The sequence below is a fragment of the Heloderma suspectum genome, chromosome 3 (genome assembly GCF_057233095.1).
Source record: "Heloderma suspectum isolate Gila_16-S chromosome 3, 16-S_ref, whole genome shotgun sequence".
NCBI lineage: Eukaryota > Metazoa > Chordata > Lepidosauria > Squamata > Helodermatidae > Heloderma > Heloderma suspectum.
Window position 1 is genome coordinate 259,016,855 of NC_139460.1, and position 24,160 is coordinate 259,041,014.

The 24,160-nt window shown below is 44.3% G+C and overlaps 1 protein-coding gene across 2 annotated transcripts in view; it reads right to left on the reverse strand.

Annotated features, from left to right (window-relative positions):
* TRIM8 (tripartite motif containing 8) overlaps window positions 1-23,910 on the reverse strand; it is a 71,960-nt gene extending 48,050 nt beyond the window's left edge. The window contains exons 1-2 of one of the 2 annotated variants that reach the window (XM_084846453.1): window positions 21,458-23,910; window positions 20,546-21,234 (exon numbers count right to left, since the gene is read on the reverse strand). In XM_084846453.1, the coding sequence (XP_084702579.1) occupies window positions 20,546-21,115 (570 nt within the window). In that variant the 5' untranslated portion in view covers window positions 21,116-21,234; window positions 21,458-23,910. Of the gene's footprint in view, window positions 1-20,545; window positions 21,373-21,457 lie in introns of those variants that run through there. The other variant, XM_084846455.1, reaches the window with a different exon arrangement.
* Window positions 23,911-24,160: the final 250 nt, after the last annotated feature.

The following is a 24,160-nucleotide window of genomic DNA, read 5'->3' on the forward strand; positions in this document are numbered from 1 at the left end:
GACAAGAGACTTACAGACCACAGCACTCTGCAAAACCAGCAGACTGTACAAGCAGGTTGGCTTGCCAACATTTATTCAGATTTCAGGTGGGGGGAAATAAAGACAGTCATCCAGAACTTCCCTGTTCGCCAACTGTATCATCTGAATCCATCTACAGCTGACATATTTTCAGCTAAGCCTGGGTGTATGTACAAAACCCCCAAATCCCTTCTGCCCTGTTTGTGAGGTGAGGGGTGGGAAGAGAAAGTCAGGCAGTAGAAGATTCCACACAGAGAGGCAAGGCCAAGAGATGGATTATTTCAGCCACCAGCTCTTGGGGGGGTGGACTTGCAACGTGCACCACATTACACTTAATCTTAGTCAAGGCAGCCAAGCACCCCGTCCTCCTTTTGTTCAAATGACCCTAGCACGTTTCCAAAGTGCAAGCTGAGGCCTTTGTTCAAGCCAATACTCCAACACACAACCACGCATTTCTGTGGGTGTAACAAGTTCAAAGCATTCCACAGACATTCCCTCAGTAACCCTTACAACAGTCCTGTAAGGCAGGTCACTGTTTTATCCAAACTGCACATGGAGAGCCAAGTCTAAGCCATAATGGCTTGTCCAAGGCCACCTAGTGAGTTAACAGGGAAAGAGAAATTTGAACTAGAGACAGTTCAGTCTCTTAGTCACTATGCTACACCAGCTTTGAGTTGCCAAAGAACAACCTATTTATTTATTTATTGTATTTTTATCCCGCTCCTCAGCCAAAAAAGGCTCCCGGAGCAGCTTACAATCAATGAACAAAGAACACAGTCCCTGCCCGCAGGCTTACAATCTAAAAAAGACACGACACACAAGGAAAAGGCAATGGGGAGGGGAGAGAAAAAGAATTAGGTAAACTGTCAGCAGGGCTGGTGGGATGGCTCTGTTCCCCCCTCTCATCTCCCAAAGGAGGGGAAGTCCAACTGGAGCAGGACCTGATGTTCCGTTGCCTGCTCCCTTGCTCCTCCTTCTTCCCCTAAGCTCCTACACAAACCTCTTTGCAACTTAGTTTTGCTACACTAAGAATGGGAGCTATAAGCGTCCTAACAACAACTTGTTGACAATTCTAGGGACCATGGGACAACCCTTTATCCAAGCCTCCTGGGTGAACATAATAAAACCCTATCTTTTCTTTGACTTTACCTAAAACTAGAAACCAAAATAAGGGCTACCAGCTGAGAGTCATCTTTATTTATATTTTGATCCACCTGGAAAAAGCTTGCATACCTTACTGTAAACACAGTCTAAAAAAAATGTGGTACAGAATGCTAAGCAATTATCCTTACAGAGGCCTGCTTCAAGAACATCAGCCCTACGAGTACTTAAACGCATCAGACAAATCTACAATTTCCCCAAAAGTACATTAGCGCATGCATGTGGGCATACATATGGGACAGATGGACACACCTCAGTCAATGGGGGGCTCTCTTCAGTAAGGAGTAAACCAGGGGTAGGCAAGACATTTTAGGCTATAACTTCCATTATCCCTGACCATTGACCATGCTGGCTGGGACTGATGAGAGCTGTAGTCCAAAACATCTGAAGGGCACCAGCTTATCTACCCCTGAAAGAAACATTCAAGCAGGCTCTCCCACTGACAAGGCTAAAATAGAGTTTCAGCAAGTGGTCAGTAAAGTCATACTCCTTTCATAGTCGTAAAAGCCATTTGCAAAATGGTGATATACAGGATAACATCTCCTAAATCCTAGGATCTGATGACTTGTCGCTCCTTGGGTTCAGGAAGCCCACAGTAATCAATGTACTGTATATGAATTTAGTTGGGTTGTTTGACATTACATGCTTAAGTTTAGGCTCATGAGCTTCCTCCTTCTCCTCCTCCAGGTTTGAGGCAACCTAGCTTGGCATTTCATTGAAACTGGTAAACTGTGGTTTGCGCTCATCCTGCAAACCAGAATCAAACTGAAAGAGAGAGTCAGGATCATTTCCAGCTCTTCCATGTGGAAAACCATTATGTGCACATAGTATCAAATGCAGATGAATCAGGCTGGAATGCATTTACATAAATGCAGTAACACCACACACGCAAATTCTTTCCAGGGATAGATTGGGAGGTATAGAGTGGGAGAGAAGAGAGATGAGGAAGGTACTGTGGTATTCAATTATATATAAGCCATTTTTTACCCCAAGGCAAGCATAAGGACTTGCACAAGAACCCAAGCTGAGATTGCTCCCTGGAAGTGAATGGGTCCTTTACATGAAATTATTTATTTGATTTGTACCCTGCTTTTCTACAAAGAAATGGCACTCAAGGAGGCTTACAATCAGATAAATAAAAACTGAAAATAACAAAAACACACTGGAAAATACAATTAAACACACAACGATAACAGAATAAAAACAATCCAAGCCAAAAGACTCGCTTAGACGCCAAAGGCCTGCTTGAATAAAAATGCCTTTGCCTGCCAGTGGAAGGACAACAAGAGAAAGAGTCACCCTACCCTCCCTCAGCAGGGAGTTCCACAGCCTGGGAGCAGCTACTGAGAAGGTTCCCTCTCTTGTTGCCACCAAATGCACCTTTGAAAGCAGTAGTATCAGAAGAACAGCCTGTCCCAAAGATCTTCAGACCCGGGCAGGCTCGTATGGGCGAAGGCCGTCCTTTCCAATAACCTGGTCCCAAGCTGTATAGGGCTTTATAGGTTAACCAGCACTTTGAATTGTGCCCAGAAACAGACTGGTATCCAGTGAAATTGTTATAGCAAGCAAGTCAACAGTCTGGCTGCAGCATTCTGGAAGAGCTAGTTTCCCAACAGTTTTCAGAGGGAGCCAGGTTGAATGTGGCAAGATCATGAACATAAAAATTATGTAGATATGGAACTATCTGGAATGTTGACATTGTACATCATGCAGTGAAGGAAACAGCCATTTGTGTACTCACCTCTTTTGAGCTGCCCTTGGATTCTCTTAGGTGCCACTCCACAAGATAGGTTATACTCCTCCAGGGCCACAAGAGGCAGACCATATGAAGAAGTTAACTGGAGACTATGTCTACATATACCATACCCCCTTTCTCTAGCCTCACAGATGATTTCTTCCAAAGCAGCAAGAATGCAGTACTATTAATTCCTGAATAAACCTGAATAATCCAACATGAACCATGCCAAGGAGATGACTACAGACAGACCAAGTGCAAAGATTAGTCACAAAAAGCAACTTTCTCAAATCCTTTTGTAAAGGGGGTTAGACTCGATGGTCTTATAGGCCCTTTCCAAACCAACTATTCTATGATTCCATAAGACCATAGGCTCAGGTAAAAATCCATAAAGTCAGAACATGCCAAAACCTCTTACCACATGCACAATTTAATCCACCGTCCCTCTTCTTTCTGTTGTTCCATATAGATGGGGTGCTGGAGTGGCAAATCACAGCCAAGTACACCACTGGCCATGCACTAGGTTGTCCTAGGTATCACTCTACATACATTATATCACAGCAAAATACCCTGATGAGGGGAAGGACAAACTGGATTAAGTAAGGACTGAATCAGTTCTGTTCTATTTGGTAGGGCATAATGGAAGCATGCCAATTTAATATAGAACAGTATATTGTACCACGCACCCCAGGACAAGAGGCTTCCATCCTTTTACTCTCACAGAAGGAATCATGCCCAAGTGGCCGACCTACATGTCTTCCTTCTCCAGAAGTCCAGAATTGCAGGGCTCAGAAAACTGCTGCATCCTTTTGTAAAGATGCTCTTAGTGCACCGGGTGGGTTGGGGAAGAAGAGCACCCTACAGATTCCCTATAAAGTTGGGGTCTCCAACATGGTATCCATTATCACCTCCCTTGGTGCCTACCAGGCTCATTGCCCCTCCTGCTTTTTATTATATTTTTAATTGGGAGGCTGGTAGGCTGCAAAGTTAAGTGCCAGCCTCCAGTGCCATCTTTATTTCCAAGAATACTTCTGGGACTTACATGGCAGCCATTTTGTGAGAGCACCTACAACATTCTCTCAACATTCAAAATGGACCCACTGCCCCAGAGGTTGGGGACCACTGCTATAAAAGGTTTCCATGCATTTATCTACAGACGTGGTTAAAGCTTTTCAATCTCTGTTTACCCTACCACAATTAATAATATAGATCTTTCCTAAAAAGGATCCATCCTGGAGTTTGACATCTGAACTGTTCTACCATCTAGTCTTGTCTCTCATTTTCTTCACTGTAAGTTATGAGAGAATGATGGCACAACTAGATCTTGAGAATGATGAAAGAGTAGTAACTTTTGGCTTAAAGCTGTGGTAGGCAGAATCTCCGTTTACTGGTAGATCTCTGGGTAATTTGCAGTAGATCAGCAAGAATTTCTGACTCCTGATTGTTTAACAAAAGCAATAAAATGACTTTTTTCCTGCATAATTAGGCTGCTGAAATTAAAGTCTAGGTTAACCATGAGTGGATTTATGTGTGTGGAAGGACTATGGAGCTCAGTTGAGTTCTGGTACTCAAAACAAATTCCTGGGCTCAGAATTATGTAATTCTAAGTGTAAGTTTTTTGCACTAGGCATTGGTTGGAGGAACTTGGGGTTCTAGTAAAACAACAACAAAGTAGATCCTGCAAGCCTGAAGTCTACCCACTCCTGACTTGAAGTCCAGGTCTGGTAAAAGGGATATCTTATACCCTTATGAATTATACAAATATTGGTTTGGAAAGATGAAACCCCAGCTGGTAATGGCAAAGAGAAAGGCTACCTTAATATGAGGAAATAATGTGTTAGTGAGCAAATGGGCTCAAAGAATGGCTTAGTCTGAAGCTGGTCCTAAAATCTCTGAAAGGAAGCCAGGATACGATTTGAGCACAATCACATGATTGAATTTGGATTCCAAATTCAATCAAATACTTGCACTTAAGAAGTATTTGCACTTAAGTACCACATGGATTCCAAATTCAATCTGATGGTAAGACACTCGCCAATACAGTCTTCCGTCTCAAACGCATTTGGTTTAGAGTTAACAGCCAACTTGAAAATTGACAGATCTTCACTTTGGTGGGGCATAATCCACAATCCTTGCACCATTCTACAAGAGTTCTCCTCGTTGCACTGGGAACCCTATTAGCCTTAATCCTTATGGCATCCCGTAAATAGTCTTGCTTAGAGACTCATATGCAGAGTCTTCAAACAGCATGTGATCAATTGCAGCAAAATTAATTGTAGCCGTGTACTGATCCTTGCACTAGAAGTTGTGGGAATAGCTTTCGCTTAAGGGGCAACTTCATATCCTTTCTTGTAGTTTGGGAAACTGGAGTAGGCAAAGCCAGCGAGGTTTTATTAAGACTACCTGTACTACTTCCACCTAGATCTTATTACCTTTCTCTGAAATGGCCAGAAAATTTCCATGAAGATCAAGTAGCACCCCAGGGGTGGGGGACCAATAGCCCTCCAGATGTTGTTGAACTACAGTTCCCATAATCCCTGGCATTGGACATGCCTGCTGCGAATGATGAGAGTTGTAGTCCAACAACAGCTGAGGGCCACAGCTTCCCCATTCCTGAAGTACTTTGTACTCCCTGAAGAAGGAAGATCTTTGTTGTGTTTGGAGACAAAACAAGTCTATTATTGGAGTTCTGACATAAGGTGTTCTTACCCAAGTGACCACTGATTGGACCCTGCTTTCTTGTGATGACTCCAACTCCTCAAACTGGCATCCGCAGTCAAACTCAGAACCATCCATTTTGGTTGGCATTGGTATTCCCCTTCTGGTTAAACATTTGCCCTCCCAATGGGGGTAGTAAATCAGTATATCTTGAGCTGAGTGGATCTGCTATTGGGATTGGACAGGGATGGGGACATGCTTACAACACAAATAAGTGAAAACGCAGATCCTTGAGGCCTGGGGAGCAAATCCTGAATAACCCTTCTTGTCCTTGATCAGAGTCAAAACATGTCATCTTGAGACAGGAAAATCATTTGCATCACCAAATCCATGATCAACACCAGATGTTGTAGGAACTGGATTGACTGGACACAACTCTTCTTCCAGTTGATCTGAAAGTCATGTCAACTCAGCCATTTTATAGATATGGGTACATTTTGGATTGCTCTTTTAACAGGCCTGAATGAGTAGGTCATCAAGACAGGTATAAATATGTATTCCCTGCTCATCCAGCAGTCATCATTGTAACCAATACTTCTCTGAACATCCTGAGTAATGTGGAAAAATCAAAGAGCAGTAAGGCTGCCGGATAAAACCAAATCAAAGGAGTAGGGGGCATTCCAATGGGATTATGCTTTTGGTGTGTGAAGATAAGCATTCTTCATATCTATTCAAACAATGGACTTGTCCAGTTCTCTCATGGTCACAGTGGAAATCAGGGTCTTCATGCAAAAGGACCCAAGTCTCAAATACTTGTTCAAGCTTTTCAGCCCACAGTAAGCTTGGTGTGTACCCTTCTCATAGATCAGGTTAGCTATGGAATTCAACTAGTGCTGTGCCGAATCCTGCCCCCTATTTCAGGAACTTTCTCTCTCCCTGCAAAACAGGCATTGTTTTTTCTGCCTCTTTTGCAGGAAGGGGGAGAATTTCAGAGAATTTTCTCCTCGAGGAGGGGGACAGGGTTTCTACATACCTTTTTAAGTGTAGGCAATTCTTGAGAGGTCTTCTTTCTTGCTTGCTTGCTTGCTTTCTTTTTAAACACCTCCAGCACTTGCAGGAGTCCAGGACTCTTCTCCAGCCTGGCAGTTCTTTCTGAAGTCCCAGGAAACCATGTGATCTTATCCTCTCCAATAGGCATTCAGGAAGAACTCCCAGCTGGAGAAGAGTCCTGGGATCCTGCAAGTGCAGGGTGTGTTTTTAAAAAAATAAAACATGCCACGATCCCTCAAAAATTGCCCACTCTTTAAAGGGAACCCTGTCCCCCTCTGCAAGGAGAAAATTATCAGAAATTCTCACCTTTCCCAGCTTCTTTTGCCAGAGCTTTCGTCCCGTCTCCCCATGCCAAAAATGGAATAATCGAAATTTTCAGCACAGCACTAAATTCAACACCATACCTCTTGGGTCTACTGGGACTGTCTCTGTCAGTGTAGAAGCTAAGTCATGGCCTCCAGCATCAGGTGTCCATCATGTCCTTTGGGGTAGGGGATATTACCAACGCTTCACTGGGGGAATCCTACAAGTTCTAACCTAAGATATAAACCTTGACAATGGAAGCTATGACATATCAGTCCCTGGAGAAGGAAGTTCCCCCCACTCCCACTGGGCCCTGTAGAGGGATTGCAGTCCCCAGGTCAAATGCCTTTCTTCTGGGGGATGCTGGCCTAGCCAGCAGCAGAACCTAGACCCTCTTCTTGGTCCTTTGCCCCTCTTAGTCACATCAAGTCTATGGTGGTTATGGTTATCTACCTGAACTTGGCTGTGAACTAGGTCTGTGAAATATCTGGTCTTTTTATTCTTAACCGGATTCTCGGGATTAGGCAGGAGGCACAATGGTGGGAGTACCTGGTAGCACACAGCATAGAAGGAAGGAAAACAGCTGTAACAAGGTAATCACTGGCTTGGGAAAGTGAAGACTCACCCTTCCTAGGTGCCTGAGGCAATCTGAATGAATCTTATCTCTAGCTGCAAGCTTGCTGCTAGGCCTTGAAGCCTGCCAAGGAAGAAAACCAGTCTGCCACCTTCTACCAAGGGAAAAGACTTCTAGTGGGCTACAGGAAGAGATGTATTATTCCTTGAAGCACTTTCCAATCAATTTTTGTTGTGTAATCTGCTTCCTACTGGATTGAGAGTATAACCCATTTTGTGGAATGGCACCTGAGACAGACTCCAAAAGCATGAGAGGCTTTTAAAATAACTTTTTCTGAACTGTTCATTTTTCTCAGCAGTATGAATTTTCCTTTTGAAGTCTTTTATTTGTCCAGTGTGTGCCTGTTTCTAAGTGAACCTAGATCAACAACGTAAGGGCTCTTGACGGATCAAACCTAAACTGAGGCAAACAACTGCATGCACAAATTGCAAGTTAAGAGTGGAACAGCTCAAATTCCAAAGTAGGTTCAACACTCTACCTTCAGTCCTTGCCAATCCATGGTAATTTGGACACTGCTGTTCCATACTTTTTAATAAATACCTCATAGACAGAACAGTGTATCACTTAGAGAAAACCCTTGTCCCAAGAAGACTAATACCACAAAGAGACAGGCCACCGTGACAAGGGTAGGCAACCCAGTGCTTTCCAAATGTTCTGGACTACAACTACCATAACCCCTTACAATGCTACCTGGGGCTGATGGGATTTGTAGTGCAAAACATCTGCAGAGCCCTAGGTTGCCTACCCTTGTAACAGATGAAAATATGGAGAACATAAGGATTCAAGCTGGAGATGGATCTTCACAACTCGCACATACAAAGATTTGAAAGTAGTTGCCCTGTTCAAAAGGAGTGCATTCACCTCTCTATCATTGCACTGGAATACCAGGTATTTAAAGTAGCATGTTAGAATGATCAAACTGCTTCCCACACTTTCTCAGTAATCTTCACACCCAGCCTGTAAGGCAGGTCAGCATGAGTATCTCCATATCGCTGAAGAGGCAAAAGGATGAAGTGGGCAGCGGCTTGTTTTAAGCCAGCCACTGCGTTCATAGCTGAGAAGAGATTTTAACTCAGAACTTACTGATTCAAACTCATTCTCTTAGCCACCACAGTACCTCTATGGACCCAAGCCATATGCCTTTTAATTCTTGGGCTAGAATTCTTGGGCATATGGCTCCATGCTTGCTTTCAGCCCTTCCACCCTAGAAAACATCCAATGTCTTGGACCAAGGATCTGCCACTTTGAATAGCCTCCACCACAGATGCTGTATACAGCTGTACACTTTGAAATCCATAAATAAAAGAGAAACCAAATGCACAGAAAACAGCCTGTATTTCTACAATACGGAGCTCATTCCAGGCTTTTACTCAACCAACACCTTAAATGGAAAAAGTAGTATTTAATGAAGAGCCTCACAATTTTACACGCAAGTACACAGGTGGTTTCTGAGGCATATTAGCCAGATGTTTGACCTTCCCGAGATCAACAGGAAGCAAAATCTTGCTTATATCAAGATGAATGCTTTGATCATGGAAACTACTGAATCTTTGTTAAGAGCGTACACACAGTGTTGGCATTACTTCCCAGGCCATATGTCCCTGTAGGGCTGCCCAAATCCTTCATTCCTTAAGCCTGCTGCTCAGAAAGGAGCAACATGCCAGCACAGTTGCCAAAGAAACCAACACTGCAGCCAAACCAACCAACACTGCAGCCAAACCTCCCTGGGCCATATAGGGCGAAATCCGACACAAGTCCTACTTTTAGCAGACCCATTAAAACAAACGGGACTTAAGTTAGTCATGACTAACTTAAATACTATTCATTTCAATGGGTCTACTCCAAGTAGGACCGATGCCAGATTTTGCCCATAATGGCGCACCTGGGCAGGTTTAGACCCTAGACTTAATGGTCTCATGTGGACTCACCTTTAGAAGGTCATGTTTTTACTTCAGTTCTGAAGCACAAAGCTATCATTGCTCTTCTCCCCTCCCCACCATTCTATACATCACAACTGCTTCTACGTTGCTGATATGTTACATCAGAAACCCCCACCCTCAAACCAGCAAGTGTTGGACTGGGGCTCAGGAGATCCGAGTTCTAGTCCCCACTCGCCCATAAGGCTCACTGAATGACTTTGGGCCAGTCACCAATTCACAGCCTAACCTACTTCATGGGGTTGTTGTGAGGATAAAATGTAGAGGAAGATAATGTAAACCATCTTCGGTTCCTTGGAGGAAAAAATGTGGGATATAAATGTAATAATAAATAAAGAGCATCTGTAAAAATATATAAATAAACAAAAAAATATAAATATATAAAAAAATGAGCAAGTGTAAACAGGAGCATCTGCAAACATGTAACCCGCCCAGTTGGCTGCCTCCTAACTCTACAATGTTTAAAGTAATAAGTGTGCTGTGGTGGGCAGCATCAGCCCTGTTGGGCCCCAGCATACCCATGCCGGCCCAGGTGATGGCACCTGTTTACCACTTCCCCATCACCTGCTTATATCTGAATGGAAATTGGCGGCTGGGGGGGCGGGCAGACTTCGGCCCTGAGATCCAGAACAAGCTGCACCACTGGGTCCATATCCTGCTCCAAGGGTAAAGCAAAAGCAAACATCTGCCAAGCTGGATCCTTCTCCCCCCGCCCCCAGCTAACTTTAAAATATATTCAGGTTGTTGAGGGTTTTTTTTAGTCCTGACAGAACTACAGTTAGACGTCTAATTCAAAGCATTCTTCCCTAATCATAACACCCATGGCAGGCTACACAGCACAGAAATTACTCAACAGCCAGTTTCCAGTGCCCCTTATGGAAAGCTGCTGAATCTTTAATAACCCTCAATCCTGCATGTTTCTTGGATAGGACTTTCATTTCCACTTCTCCTCCTTTCTTATCCCACGTCTTCTGTTCTTTCACTGAACTGACATGGAATTGCCATCACTGCCACCTCCAAATTAAAATTCACACACGTCCTTCATCTAAAACAAATATAAGAAGTTCTGCAGCATAAAACAGCAATCTGCAACTATGAGGACTAGAAGCATGCCTTTAAAGAAATTAAAATCAAAATTATTTTGTTGGAATGCATCACCTCCACAACTCCAAGACTAGGCCTATGGATTACAACGAATGAGGTAGCAGACTGGGAGCAAAACTCTGGACTGTACCATCTCAGATTGCAATTCTCTGTGTGTGTGTGTGTGTGTGTGTGTGTGTATGGGGGTGGGGTTAGTACTTCCTCTCTCTATATTTAAATCACTCCTGCCTACATGGAGAAAACCAGCACATCAGAGATAAAGCTTTGGGACAGTCTTCTTGCTATGAAAGTGTAATATATGTACAGAAATCTGTGAAAACTTGGCTCCAAGTCCCGATGCTTTTCCACATGGTATATGTATGGTGCATGCAGCCAACACTGAGCGATGCTGCAAATTAAAGACGGAAGATCACCTAGCGAGCAGCAGAACAGTTCACAAGAGAAGCCCCATAAAATATGGGCCAACTGCCATGAGGCTCTAGGGAAGCAAGCACCTTTTATTTTTCTTCACAACCAATCACAATGATGTTTGCAGCCAGACAGCCCCTTAGCTCCTCTATCTGGTTTCAATGCATGAAAAAGCACACCGTCGGGGTTCAGCTCAAGAGCGATGCACACAGCGGAGAGAAATCAGGAAATCATTTTTTCAACATGGGACTGTAAGCGAAGCACAATCCATGAGGCAAGAGGAGGAAGAAACAAGAAGAGCCTTCCAAACAATGTAGACCATACTAAAAAGCGCATCTTCTGCCCTTTTTAATTAGCGGGAGGTCAGCGAGAATGTCAAGCCTTGCCATCAAGCTCCTCTGTTCCGAGGAGGATATTAGACTTTTAAATGAAGGTGCTTTTGGCCTTTTTCAATTGGATTCATACCGAGGAGAAAAGAATGGTTCACCATGCCTTTGCTCCCCCAGTGGTTGCACTGAACAATATAGATGCAACCTAGGGTCAGACTGATACAGCGCCAAAATTTATCACTGCCAAAGGTATTTCCATAGCCCTCCAAAGCTGTGTGTAGCTACGCAAGTCTAGACAGCAAAAGGGACTAGAGTTATTCTAGAGGGAAGGCCAAATTGAAGTAAATGTTAAGTGATGGCAGTAGACGGCCACTCTCTGCTTTGCTCTCCATTCAAGCATGGCTTGATGAGGATGGGCACAAAGGAAAGCCACAAGCTACAATCTTCATTCTCCCCAGCTACCCACAAGGTGAGTTGAGGGTGCTCACTTTTACTCCCATATGCTCTCTTTTTCCCAGATGGCTAAATGGAAAGGACAAGCCAAAAATGTACAACAAAAATTAATTGATAAATTTCTTTAAGCTCAGCATCGAAAAGAGATCATAGGCCTGCCATACAAGGATAAGCAATTATTTGTACCGTATATGTACTCCAAACACATTTATTTTATGGAAGTCCATGTATTTGATTCCATCTGTAGTTACAAACCTTTCCTGCCCCAGCAGGGCTGGCATCAAGGGTCAAAATGGTTGGGCACCTGCAGAGGGCCCACACCTCAGCAGAGAACCCACTGACAAGAGCCCCTCCTCTTCACCACTGCAACCTGCTTATTCACCTGTCTCTGGCTCTGACTCAGATAATGCCAGTAAGAAAGAGGAGCAGTAGATGCCACTGCCTACTTGCTCACTGGCTCTGTTAAGCAAGCATGTGGTAGCAGTGATGAGAAAGATAAGGAGCAATAGCAGCTGGATGACAATGCAGTGAGAAGGTAGACTCACTAAGGGAGGGGGCCACTGAGGGCATCTTGCGCATGTCATTCCAAATATGCACATCATCCTGCCTATTTTTCTTGGTGACTCAATGTAAAGCATATGGGAGGGGAGGCAGTGAAGGCTACTTAGCGAAAGTGAAACCATATAAAGATTTTGCAACTGACAGAGCTTACTGGAAAGACAAACAAGGGAAGAAAGAAACAGCACAACCTTAAAGAAATGCAAAACCTTTATCAGTCTAGAAAAGAATTCCCAAGGTACATTTGTCATACATCCTTATAGCAGACTCCACCCTAGTGGAGCACCCCAGATGTAATGTCATTCAGAATCTGCAATGGTTGAAAAGACCATAATCTCTCAGATTCCTATGAAGCCGTCCTTCCTGCTATCTCATAAGTTTAATTTCCTGCCTCCTAAATTTCCATAAAAACAAAAGCCCAGCTTAAAAGAATTTAGAGGCTGTCCAGACCAATCAGTCAGGGAGAACAGCGAGGGGCACAGGGAGAAGAATGAGGTTGGGTGGGCGATGGCAGATTTGCCGGGATCACCCAAGGCCTCATAAATCATTACAAATAATTTTTAAAAGCATTTCGGCAGAATGGCCAATGGAGAGAGAAATCACTGTATGTAACAGTACTTGCTTGGCAATCCAAGCAGGGGATGATCAAGGGTTCTGCAGTGAAAGGGACTAGAGGGAAACAGCAGGCCAAGGTCCCTTTACAGAAGGGAGAACAGGGTCTTCAGTACTGGAATAGCTGTGGTGGTGAAGAAAGCCTGCAGCTTAACATTTAAAGTGATAGGCATAGCAGCAAAGGGAGCTGGGAAAGCAAGCAGTAGCACGTTTTACAGGCAAGCCTGCGGAAACTTGTACTCCTACTTGCCTGTGCAAGATTATAATCATGGCAGTGTAGCAAACGGAAAGACAAAGATAGGGAAAGGGGTGGGGGGAGAAGAATGACCCTTTTAAATTATGCCTATGTAGAGGACATGATACCACCATCTACACTTAAGGGTTTTAACTACCACCCTTCAGCACAGCAGCTGGCCTAAGGAAAGCCTTAGAAACATCTTCTGCGAATTCTGTTTTCTCTCACTGCTGGTTACTCTGTGGTTTGGGTGGAGCCAGACTAACTCTGCATTTTCAGTCACTGAAAGCGATGGAACTCTTTTCAGCAAGATAATGCACCCCTGACAGAATTTATCTTACACAAAGGCCATCTTCTGTGACCAGCTTTGCTATTGGCAATGGGGGGGAGGGCTTGTGATGGTAAAGAGAACAGCCAATTTGCAGGACATCAACTGGCTACTGCTTTGTCTTCATAGGCAAAGCAAGCTAATCATACCCATGCGGAGGTTTCTGGCAACCTCTTCTCTGGTTCCTACCCTCCTCGACTTTCATGTATAATGCTCTAGCATTAAGTCCTACGTCTCTCCCCAAAAATGACTCATTTCAATATCCTTCCCTCACAAAAAATTATTTTGTGTTTGGCAAAACTCATTGTCCTCTTTCCCATTTTAAATGAAGGTGAACAGTAGCTCTTTCCCTTTTCATTAGATGTAACAGGCTGAGCTTTGTCCCGTATAGAACAGATATATCCATCCATGTGACACAGGGCACTTCAGAGTCAGAAGCATCTCTCCTGCTTGTTAGCCAGAGCAGAGCTGCTGCAGTTAAAACCATATTTCTTCTAGAAGGAAACCAAGGAATACTGTGCATTCACATGAAATGCTAGGCATCCAAAATGCTTACACTGCCCAATGTAAACGCTAGATTTGGGGGGAGGGGAGAGAATCTCATTCACAGAAGAAGTCATCTTAAAAATATGGTTTTAAAATTAACTTCCCTTTAAAGGACCAAGTTTAAAGAGTAATTATATGTAGTTAAATAGTGCTATTTTAAATGCTTATGCTATAGCAATACGTCTACTGGATTTATTATAAAAGTCTAGCTGAACATTGCTATACCCAAAGAACATGGGGCAATTTTTAAGATGTGTTTATTTCAGTACCTTTCAGATGATTTTTTAAAAAGTTCTGTTGGAGCATATACACTTTTTAAAACTGAGTTTTGGCTGCATGTTTGCAGAATTAAAACTAAACATATGCTATGTTTGGTACTGGAAATTCTTGTAGGTATCTTCCAGGATGGACTTTTAAGGTAAGGGTAGGAAAAACACAATTCAGTGCAATTCTTCAGCAAGAAAAAAGAGCAGTAAAGATGTAGGGCACTTAACACTACAAATGCAAGACATCAAGCAGGAAATGGCTGAAAGATGAGGAAGCACTTTTTGTCTTTATTAGCATTTCCTGAAGTCTCATTCGCACTTAAGATATTTATTTATTTGTTTGTTTGTTTATTTATTTTTGCAATGAGCTAGTCTACTGTACCAAAGCTGCTTGTAAGAGTTAGCTCCTCTGCAAGTTGCAAGGTCAATTACTTATATCATATAGAAATGTTAACAGAAAAATATAAATGGACACAACTTGCTTGTAGAATACACCAGGATGAAAGTCATTTTTTCTGCTACTGATGTCAACTTAGGATGGTGCGTGCAACATATGCAATTTAATGAACAGAGTATATTGGTTTGAATTTTAGAACAGATACAAAGATGGGAGTCTTCTGGGTCAAGAATGACAGGAACATATAGGGCAATGCTGAGTGAAGATCTCCTCCTCTTGAATTTTCAGCAATTGTCCAAAAGAGGTTGCAGTGACCAGCTAAAAAAAAAACCTTTGGCTTGCGATTAGTTTCTACTGTGGCCCTTTGGACAAACCAGCCTAAACAGAAGAAGGCCTTTCCTGAGGCAAAGGCAGCCCACAGTTTCCCATAAAGCACATGCAAGAATCTGATTGATTGAAATGAGATCTGAATAACAGACAAATAGTTTCTGTTGAAGAGCAGTCTGCTCCCTTTTGTTTTTAAGCCTTACATTTCCCTTGTTTAGCATAGAAAACAGAACCACCACAGGGGCATTTCACCATCAGCTCTGCTCCTACCTAGGAGAACCCACTGCAGTTTTATCACAATTCTTATACTAACCAACCTTTTGTTATTCTGTTCATTGACACCACTTGATGCCCAGAAGCCACCAATAAAAGGTAAATATTATGGCAATCTTGTTTGCACTAGCTACACCCTGTTGTCTACTGCAATTAAGTGTGAAAGGAAGATGCAGGTCTCCAGACACATACTCAGACACCATTGGCCTATAGCCACTCTGTGTTTGGGACATGCATCTGCCTTCCAATTTTACATACTTACACACATGAATGCTACAAAAAGCATGAAGCAGCCCCTAATCAAACCTTAATAAATTTTGCCCCTCAAATTTTCCAATCCTTGGAGCAGAGCAGATCCAATTAAAAAAAAATCTGTACGGTACTTTGTGTGCATGCGTATCAATACAGCAATTGCTCATTCATTTAAAAAACAAACAAACCCTGCTGAACCATCAGGGCTTTCCTAAACTTTACAAAGCTTGGCAAAAGCAAGGGTGGGCAGAAGGTAGCTCTTCAGATGTTCCCAGAAGCCCCTGCCAGCATGGCCTATGGTCAGGAATGCTGGGAGTTGAAGTCTAAAACTTCTGGAGATCTACCTTCTGCCCACCCCTGGACCAAAGGCCCAAGAATGTCTAGGATGCCTTTTGGCATGCCAGAGTATTTACATTCAACACCACTTCCCCCATCCCACCCCAAGTGAAATGTCTCCATCTATCATGCTTTCTACCTCCTCCTTACCCTCAATACTTGACACATCATCAAAATTAAGCCAAAGCCAATAAAAATGGCACAGGTACTTTAGTACTGGAATTAAGGTAGGATCCCTAAACTTCATAAGGAAAAACACCATAAACTTTACCAATCCCAAATTCCATATTTTAAGACTGAGAAGTAGATTTTAACTTTTTCTCCTCCAATTCTTGTATAAGTCTGGATGTTAGACAGCTTCTCCTAAAGCTTCTCTCACTACTCTTGGGGAATTTACACTCATTTCACTTCATAATCTCTCCATTGTCCTCCTTCATTGATTGTCCTCCTTCATTGATTTCCCAAACATATATGCTTCCTTCTCTGAGGACAGAAAACTTTTTAAGCATAGTTCTGACCGCTTAATATGCATTAAGGATGCTGTTCAGCCTATCATCCTGTGAATGTGCAAAAGAGAATGAGGTCTCTAAGTGCATAAGGACAGCATTTAAAAAAGAAAAAGAAGAGGAGGCTCTTTAGCAGAGCAGCAGAACAATGGCCAGGATGAGTGACACCTCAGGATGTTCGTCAAGGTGACCATGAGGAACACTATGGAAAGGCTGCTGCTTCCTTATCAAAGGACTAACTTTCAAGCAAGGACACCAGGAAGAAGCACTATTCAGAGACAGGAAGAGGCTCAGACTGCATCAGATACTGGTAGCTATATAAATTTTATATATCACCAACAACATGCACAGCGCTTGTCAAAATAACATAAGCAAAAGAGAGCCAGTGTGGTGTAGTGGCTAGAGTGTTGGACTGGGAGTCGGAAGAACTGAGTTCTAGTCCCCACTCGGCCATGGAAGCTCACTGGGTGACTTTGGGCCAGTCACTGACTCTCAGCCCAACCTACCTCAAAGGGTTGTTGTTGTGAGGATAAAATGGAGAGGAGGGGGATTATGCATGTATGCTGCCTTGGGTTCCTTAAGGAGGAAAAAAGGCAGAATATAAATGTAATAAATAACTAAGTCCCTGCCCCACTTCACTTACAATTGAAATTTCAACATTAGAGGAGAAAGAAGGGAGGGGAGGAAGAGGCACCCTGGAAAAGAAATGGGTGTGTGAAAATGCAGTTACATGTGCTTTGGTTTCATTCACATATGATGTGAAAAACAGGAACAGGTACACCTCTAACCTAACTTGCAAACCAGCTCTTGCAAGGAGCACCGGTGAGATGTAGCAGCTCAGCTCTTGCAGAGCTGAAGTGCAGATATTATTACAGAGGAAACCTCAGTTTAAAAAATCCTCCTGTGGGAAATGAAACACACAAGCTAAGTGATGGCAGGTAAGATTAAAGAGAGATATGAGAGATGAATGAGCCTCAATATACTCAGTTGTCTACTGCCCAAAAGATGGTAGGTTTGGCAGAGCTAAGAGAAGGAAAGGTTTTGCCACAAAGAACACAATCAGCTGTCATATACGGTGGATTAGTTCTTTGAGAATAGAACCCAGAATCACCCACCACAACACAAGGACACGGAGTTCAGCTGCTTTAGCTGCTCCAGGCAGTCTCTGCTTATTCAGGCAAATTCCCATCGGAGACTCTGGAAAGACTTTTGAGCAACTCACACAGAATGTGGCCTGACTACCAACAGCAAGGAGAGACTAAATGGGGCAGGATGACTGCAGGTTTCCACATTATAAGCCTACAGCAAAAAGAAAGCACAAGGTAAACTTCTAGCAAAAGATGGGTGTGGACACGATGAAAGATTCCTAAAAATTGAGTCATTAAAAACAAAGCTAGCTGTAAACTGAATTGCCACTGGGATTTGCCAGTCTCAGTTCACTAGTCACGTCATCACAAGGCCTCTCCCAGATCTGGGAAAAAAGGCACTTTTCTGCTTGGCCCAGCATTCCCTCCCCCCTTCTCCCTCATGGGTGCCTATTAATAGAAAGAAAGGATGGGGAGGGGAGAAGCCAGCCCTTTCAGTTTCCCAATAGCCGCGCTGAATCTTCCTTCTTCCTGTGTGGGCGTGGTGGAGCCGCCAGCAGCTTCATTGAGGTCTTTGGCTTCCCCAAAAAACTCAGAAGGGGGAAAAATAGCCTTCCTGTTTGAATTCACAGGCTCCTCTTTCTACCCAGAACACCCCCCACGCCATCCACAAGGGCCTGGCTGTCCAATTGGAAAATAATTAGATAGCAATTTTATTTACGACTCTTCTCTTCCTCTCCCCACCCCCATTTTAATGGCTAAATGGTGACTCATTTTGGCAGCGTTGGAATACACAGGAAGTTGTCTGTGTTTTACAGCCACCGCTGTTCATTTGTTGTTAAATATTTATCCTACACAAGGATACTTGAAAGGAATCCGAGGCCCTGTTGGTGCAGTTTTCTCAGAGATTTCAAGACAGTTGGATCAGATCAGGAAGAGGAGGCAGAGGCCAAATCAGAAAAGAACAAGGGGAAAGGCCTAGACAGCCAGTCCTTGGAGAACAGCTATGTTACGACACCTGCATGCTGTCTGACGTGCCACATACTCAAGATCACACCCTGGAACTCAGTATTCAGAGTAAATGCCACTCCCTAGTTCCAAGCTTGCAGTCATCACCAGTGCAGACTACAACCTCATTTCATCTATAAACATGCATTAAGGGAAGCAGGAGGGGGGGGGAAATCTACCCTTTTAACACCCTTCACCCACCTTTTTGTATTTTTAATTATGTTGTTAAGGGGTAAACAACATACATAAAGTGATTCTGAGACTACAGTATCATTCTATATTCATGCATTAAGTGATTCTGAGACTATACATAGGTCAGCCTTCATTGATTCTTACTGCAATCTTCTGTCCCAGCCTCCATGCATGCATGTACAACCCAATTCTCCCCAAACCCACTCCATTGTATCAAATTCCATCCTAATATCCAAAAGCCAAAAAGACTGGAATGGATTTGGGGAGTAGACAGAGATCCCTTCAGCCCTTTCCGCAAACTTTGTTCCACTGTTATGGCAAATGCCAACCTAAAGCTGTTGGGATTGTTCCAGTGAAGTTTCCTCCCCCCAACACTAAAGAATGGCTTGTCACTGGGATACCCTTCCCATCTGGACAGCTAGGAAGAGATGGTCTCACACCTCCCTCCATAGCACGAAGCCAAGGCATCAGGAGAGAGGGATGGGTTTGTATGGAATTTCCCCTTGGTAGGAGGCTTGGCCAGAAAGGATAGGAAAGGGAGGGCGGGAGGGAGGGAGGGAGATGGTGATTTGACATTGACAAGCCTTACAATAGGAGGGTTGCATTGTAATCAAGGCCTTGCTCCAGCCCCTGGGAGCAAAGCTGCCTGGAACCAGATCGCAGTGCACTCAGCCTTCGAGCCCACTGGATTTCCTCTTTGCCCCATTCTTGTGTGAGAGCAGTAGAGGGGTTGGGCTTTTAAGAAAGGTTTCCAGGACAAGTGAAAGAGCAATGGGCGTTTTATTTTTAAAGCTATAAGCAGGGGGGGGGGTGGGGGACAGGAGAAGTTGCCAAGAATCTTACTGCATCATTCCCTAACTACTGAGAAGAATATATACATGAGGGACCTTTATCTGCTAATAAGCCTGCACTTATCTCTGACCATATACAAATGATCTGCAGCTTTAGCAGATTTCCTCCTATTCTCCTAATTGTTTGCAAAGCAGTTAGATTTAAAGATCCTATTGTTTTCACAGGGTGACAAAAAACTGCCTCAGAAACCACCACCATACACCCCATCCTCCACTCCACTATTGTTTGAATAGCCACATTCACATTGAAAAAAGCCCCCCCACACACACCTCCCACCCCAGCACACACACATTCACACTGTTTTATCCCCTCCCTTCCTCCATCACATCCTGTTTAGTGAGGGTCCATTTCCCTTGATGCATTTCTAATGGGGCCTGAAAAGATCATGTCAGCTTTTGTTTACTTCCTCATTTTCACCACATCTAAGATGTCAGCACAGCACTGGGATAGGTGGAGCAAAACTGTGCCCAGCAACCTGCAGCTAATCTTATTGGCAGTGATGGGAAGATATATTCTGTAGTCCACGAAAAAAGGAAAAAAGAGCTGCCCATCTCTATTTAAAAGGAAAGGTCACTTTTGGATGGAATGGTTCACTTGGTTATTGTAAAAGGTTACACTTGAGCAGAAGGGGCAACCTTTCTCATTAAGGATAAAACAGTTCTTGGCAGAACTAGAGGTTAAAAAGCAGAGCCGCTGGGCCAGTATTGATTCAGTCAATGCGCAATCAAGAAAAATGTAAGAAACAAGCTTCCACTGCACCAGCAGTTCTTATTTATCTCGTGCCAATGACCCTTCTTTGGCTTCTGATCAGGCTTGGCAGACCTTATTTCATGACGGTTTTGTTTTTTGGAGACTGGAGGCTCCATGGGGCAAGGAACTAATTTTGTTATGATCTCTTCTTGTACAGCACCAAGTACACTACTAATACTTTGCAGACAAAAAAACAGGCAACCTGAAAGAGAGGTAAATGCTGCACACTTACCCTGATCTCATTGCGCCGGATCTCCACGTCACATACAGAGTGTCCTTGGTGTGCCCCACTGTAGTAGCAACAGAACTGGCAGACAGCAACCTGCTCAGCCTCGCAGTGGTACAGTCGGTAGGCATTGTGCTGGGGGCAACTCCAGGCCCTGACGTCATCCGCCTCCACCAGGAGGTGCCCACGCGCTGTGGAGGGCTGCTGCAGGTGTGTCTGAACATGGGACTGGCAGCATGGAGCTTCACACCTCAGACAGATCTTCTGGGCAGGCAATGGTGGCCCACGGCGGCAGAAGACACAGTGTAAGACTGAGGGAGTCTTTTCCAGGTTGAGAGAGTTGAACTTCTCCACAATGTTGGTCAGCTTTAAGTTCTTCTCAAGGTTGGGCTTCTGGTTGTAGGCCTGGTTACATTCAGGACAGCGCACTAGTCCCGTCTCTTTGGCCCAAGCTTCTCCTATGCATCCTCTACAAAAATTGTGCTTACAAGGAAGCTGGACAGGTTCCACAAAGACATGCAGGCAAATGGGGCATATAAGCTCTTCTTCAAAACAGTTCTTCCAGTTTTCAGCCATGTCTCACACCAACACAGATTTTATTTGTTTTTAAATCTCTCTTTAAAAAGTCAGTTTTTGGTCTACCAATGCAGATGATGAGGAGTTTCCACTTTTGCAACAGAAAGGCCACTAAGTTGCTAATGAACCAAAAAATTAAGATTAAAATTAAATGCAGAATGATCTCTTAAAATTCAAAGCAAAATACCCCCGCCCCCGGAAAACCCAGCAGCAAAATCCAATAGATGCAATGAAATTAACAATCAGCATAAAAGCTGCAAAGCTTCTAAAGTTGAAAACCAAACAATCTTAATTCTTTCAAAGTTTTTACTTTTGATTCTGAAAAGCAAAAGCAAAACTTACCGAGAACTGGAAAAAATCCATACAAAATCCAGACGGAAGGAGTCCAAATGCCATATAAACCTCTTAAGTTAAACACTGCCAATTTATCACTTTTTGCCCAATATTTGATATTGAGGGAACGTTTATCCTTCCTGACTAAACTCAAGAGAATCCCTTTTCAAATTGTTTTTCTTCCCGTAACAGAGTTCAGAATTCAAGTCTTTAATTAAACCACCAAAAAAGTTGGGAGATAAAATCCAAATGATGGATTAAAAATACAAAGAAGAAACAGAACAGCTAACTTCTAATGCAGCTGAATAGAAAAAAGAAAGATTTCTTCCTCGGCTTTGGGACAGTGCAATCTCAGTAGGAAGACGGTCAATCACTCGGATGAAATTCCAGCCCAGAGCCAAAGGGACCCTCCCATCCTTCGCTCCTTTCACAAATAGCAATGAGAAGAAGAAAAATAAGGACAGGAGAGGGTGGAAACAGCTGAAGCCAAATTCAACTAAGAGAATCAACCTGCTCCCAATACACCCTGGGATTTTGCCTTCTCAAAATCTGTCGCAATTTTTTATTCTAATAAAACTGAAATAGAAATACTTCCCACTCCAAAATCCTCAGTCTTTTGGGACAGTGATGGGTTGCTCTCTCTGGAAGGAAAACAAGTATGCCTTGATCAAACTGAAAAGGAATTTCTCAACTGCTAATGAAGAGCCCGGCCCCCGCCTCTTCCCCTTTGCTTCTCTGTTTTCCTACTGACATGAAAGCTATTTCTCCTTTTGGAACCAGCCTGAAAACGGGGGGGGGAGGGAGGACGGGGACACACGCACACACACGCACAAGCTTAAAGAGAACTGCTGAAATGTACAATTCTAAGAGGACCCCGTCAGTTCTCAGCCATTTTGAGCTCTCTTTTTTTTAATTGGTGAATTTTGGGGGGAGCAGTAGAAACAAATCTGTTAGAGCCGAAGAAGGTTGAGGGGGGGAGGCTGGTGGATGGCACCACCCTGCAAAGTGTGCGCCTGATGTTTGGGGGAGAAGAGCGGGAGGGAAGGGAAAGGCTCTAAATTGAGTTTATACGGTCGCAGCTGCTGCTGTGCCTTTTAGCTGTTATCATCAGATTTAAAAAAACCCTACATGCTCCTCACAACCACCTCCAGCCATCTTGGGTCTCCCCCCTCTTTTAAATAAAAATCTATTTATATATATATATATATATATATGCTCACATACACACAGAGCGATCTTCGGCACCTCTCCCTAAAGCTCCCACAGTCACAAACAACAGGAATTAACTAGCAGACCAATAGATCAGACGATCTCTTTCACCTTTGCCACACGCAAAAAAACACACGAACAACACAGAACAGACCCACGATTTCGACCCAAGAGAAAGACACGACGAAAAAAGGGGGCGGGGGAGGAGAAGAGAGGGATTGCGATCTATCACCACACTATCGCACAGATGGAAGGCAGGGAAGAATAATGGGATTCCAGATCATGAAAACTGGGTGATAAATTAAAAAATAGATCCATTTATCGATTGTTAAGATCCCAAACAGAAAACCTATATAGATTTTTAAAAATCCTTTCCCCATTCAAGGCGCAGGAGTGCGGGGGAAGGTAAGCCAAGAGAGCTCTGCCTGCTTAGGAGAGATTTCCTCCTGCATACAGGCATACAGCCGATTAAAAACCCTACAGCCGCCCCCCTCCCCGCAAGGTTTTGCAATATAATGCGAGACCGAGCTGGGGAGTAGATGGCACAATAAAAATTAAACGAGATCTTTTGAGCAGATCGACCGGGTGGCAAATCAAGGTAAAGGGGGGGGGGGTTGCCTATGGGAATAGGTAGCGAAGCTGCTGCCTCATCCTCTCCTCCTCTTCTCCCGGGGGTGGTGAAAGCGCATTAGGGTTGGTGTGAAAAATGGGGGGCGGGGGGTGTATGAAGGAACTCAAGGGCGGAAGGATGACTACAGATCAAGGGCGCATCGCAGGATTCCCCCCTCCTCCTCCTCCTCCTCCTCCTCCCGCTCCTCCCGCGGCTTGGCTTAAAGGAACAGCGTCTAAATACGATCCCGGCTTCGCGTCCCCCAACTGGCAGGGCCCCTTTAACCGATCAATAGCCAATCGATCGATCGACTCCGGTGAATAACAAGATGCGGAGTCCTCAAGAGGAGCAAGGAGAAAAAGGGGAGGAGGGGGAGAACCCGGAGCCCGATCCGGAGGGGGCCGCTGCCCTCGCTCTGGGCCTCGCCTGGACGTGCTCCCCTCCCGCCGGGTCCGTGCCCAGCCTAGTCGCAGCGACCGCCGGCCTCTCGCTTCCCGGCTCGGTCCACCCTCGGCGGCGCCTACTGCCGGCGCTGCTGCTCAACCCCTTCTCCAGGGCCTCACGTGACCCGCCACAATTTGATACATTAAACACGACGCGTCCGGCCCCTCTTAAAGGGGCAACGGCGTTCCTGCCGAAGGAGAAGGCGGGAGGGCGTCCCAGTAGGCCTCTAGCTCGCTCTCCGCGTTTCTGCTTACTCGGGAGGCGGGAGCCGCTTCGCTCTGCCGGAGGGGAGCCAGCCATCGCTGAGCCCCCCCCGTCCCCGCACACTTACCTTTGCTAGATGTCCGGGTATGAGTCATAATGGGTTACCACCACTCCGACCAGGGCGGGGAGGGGGTGGGAAGCGCGGCCAGGTCTACCTATTTAATCGGCTCAGTGCGTGTTTTCTC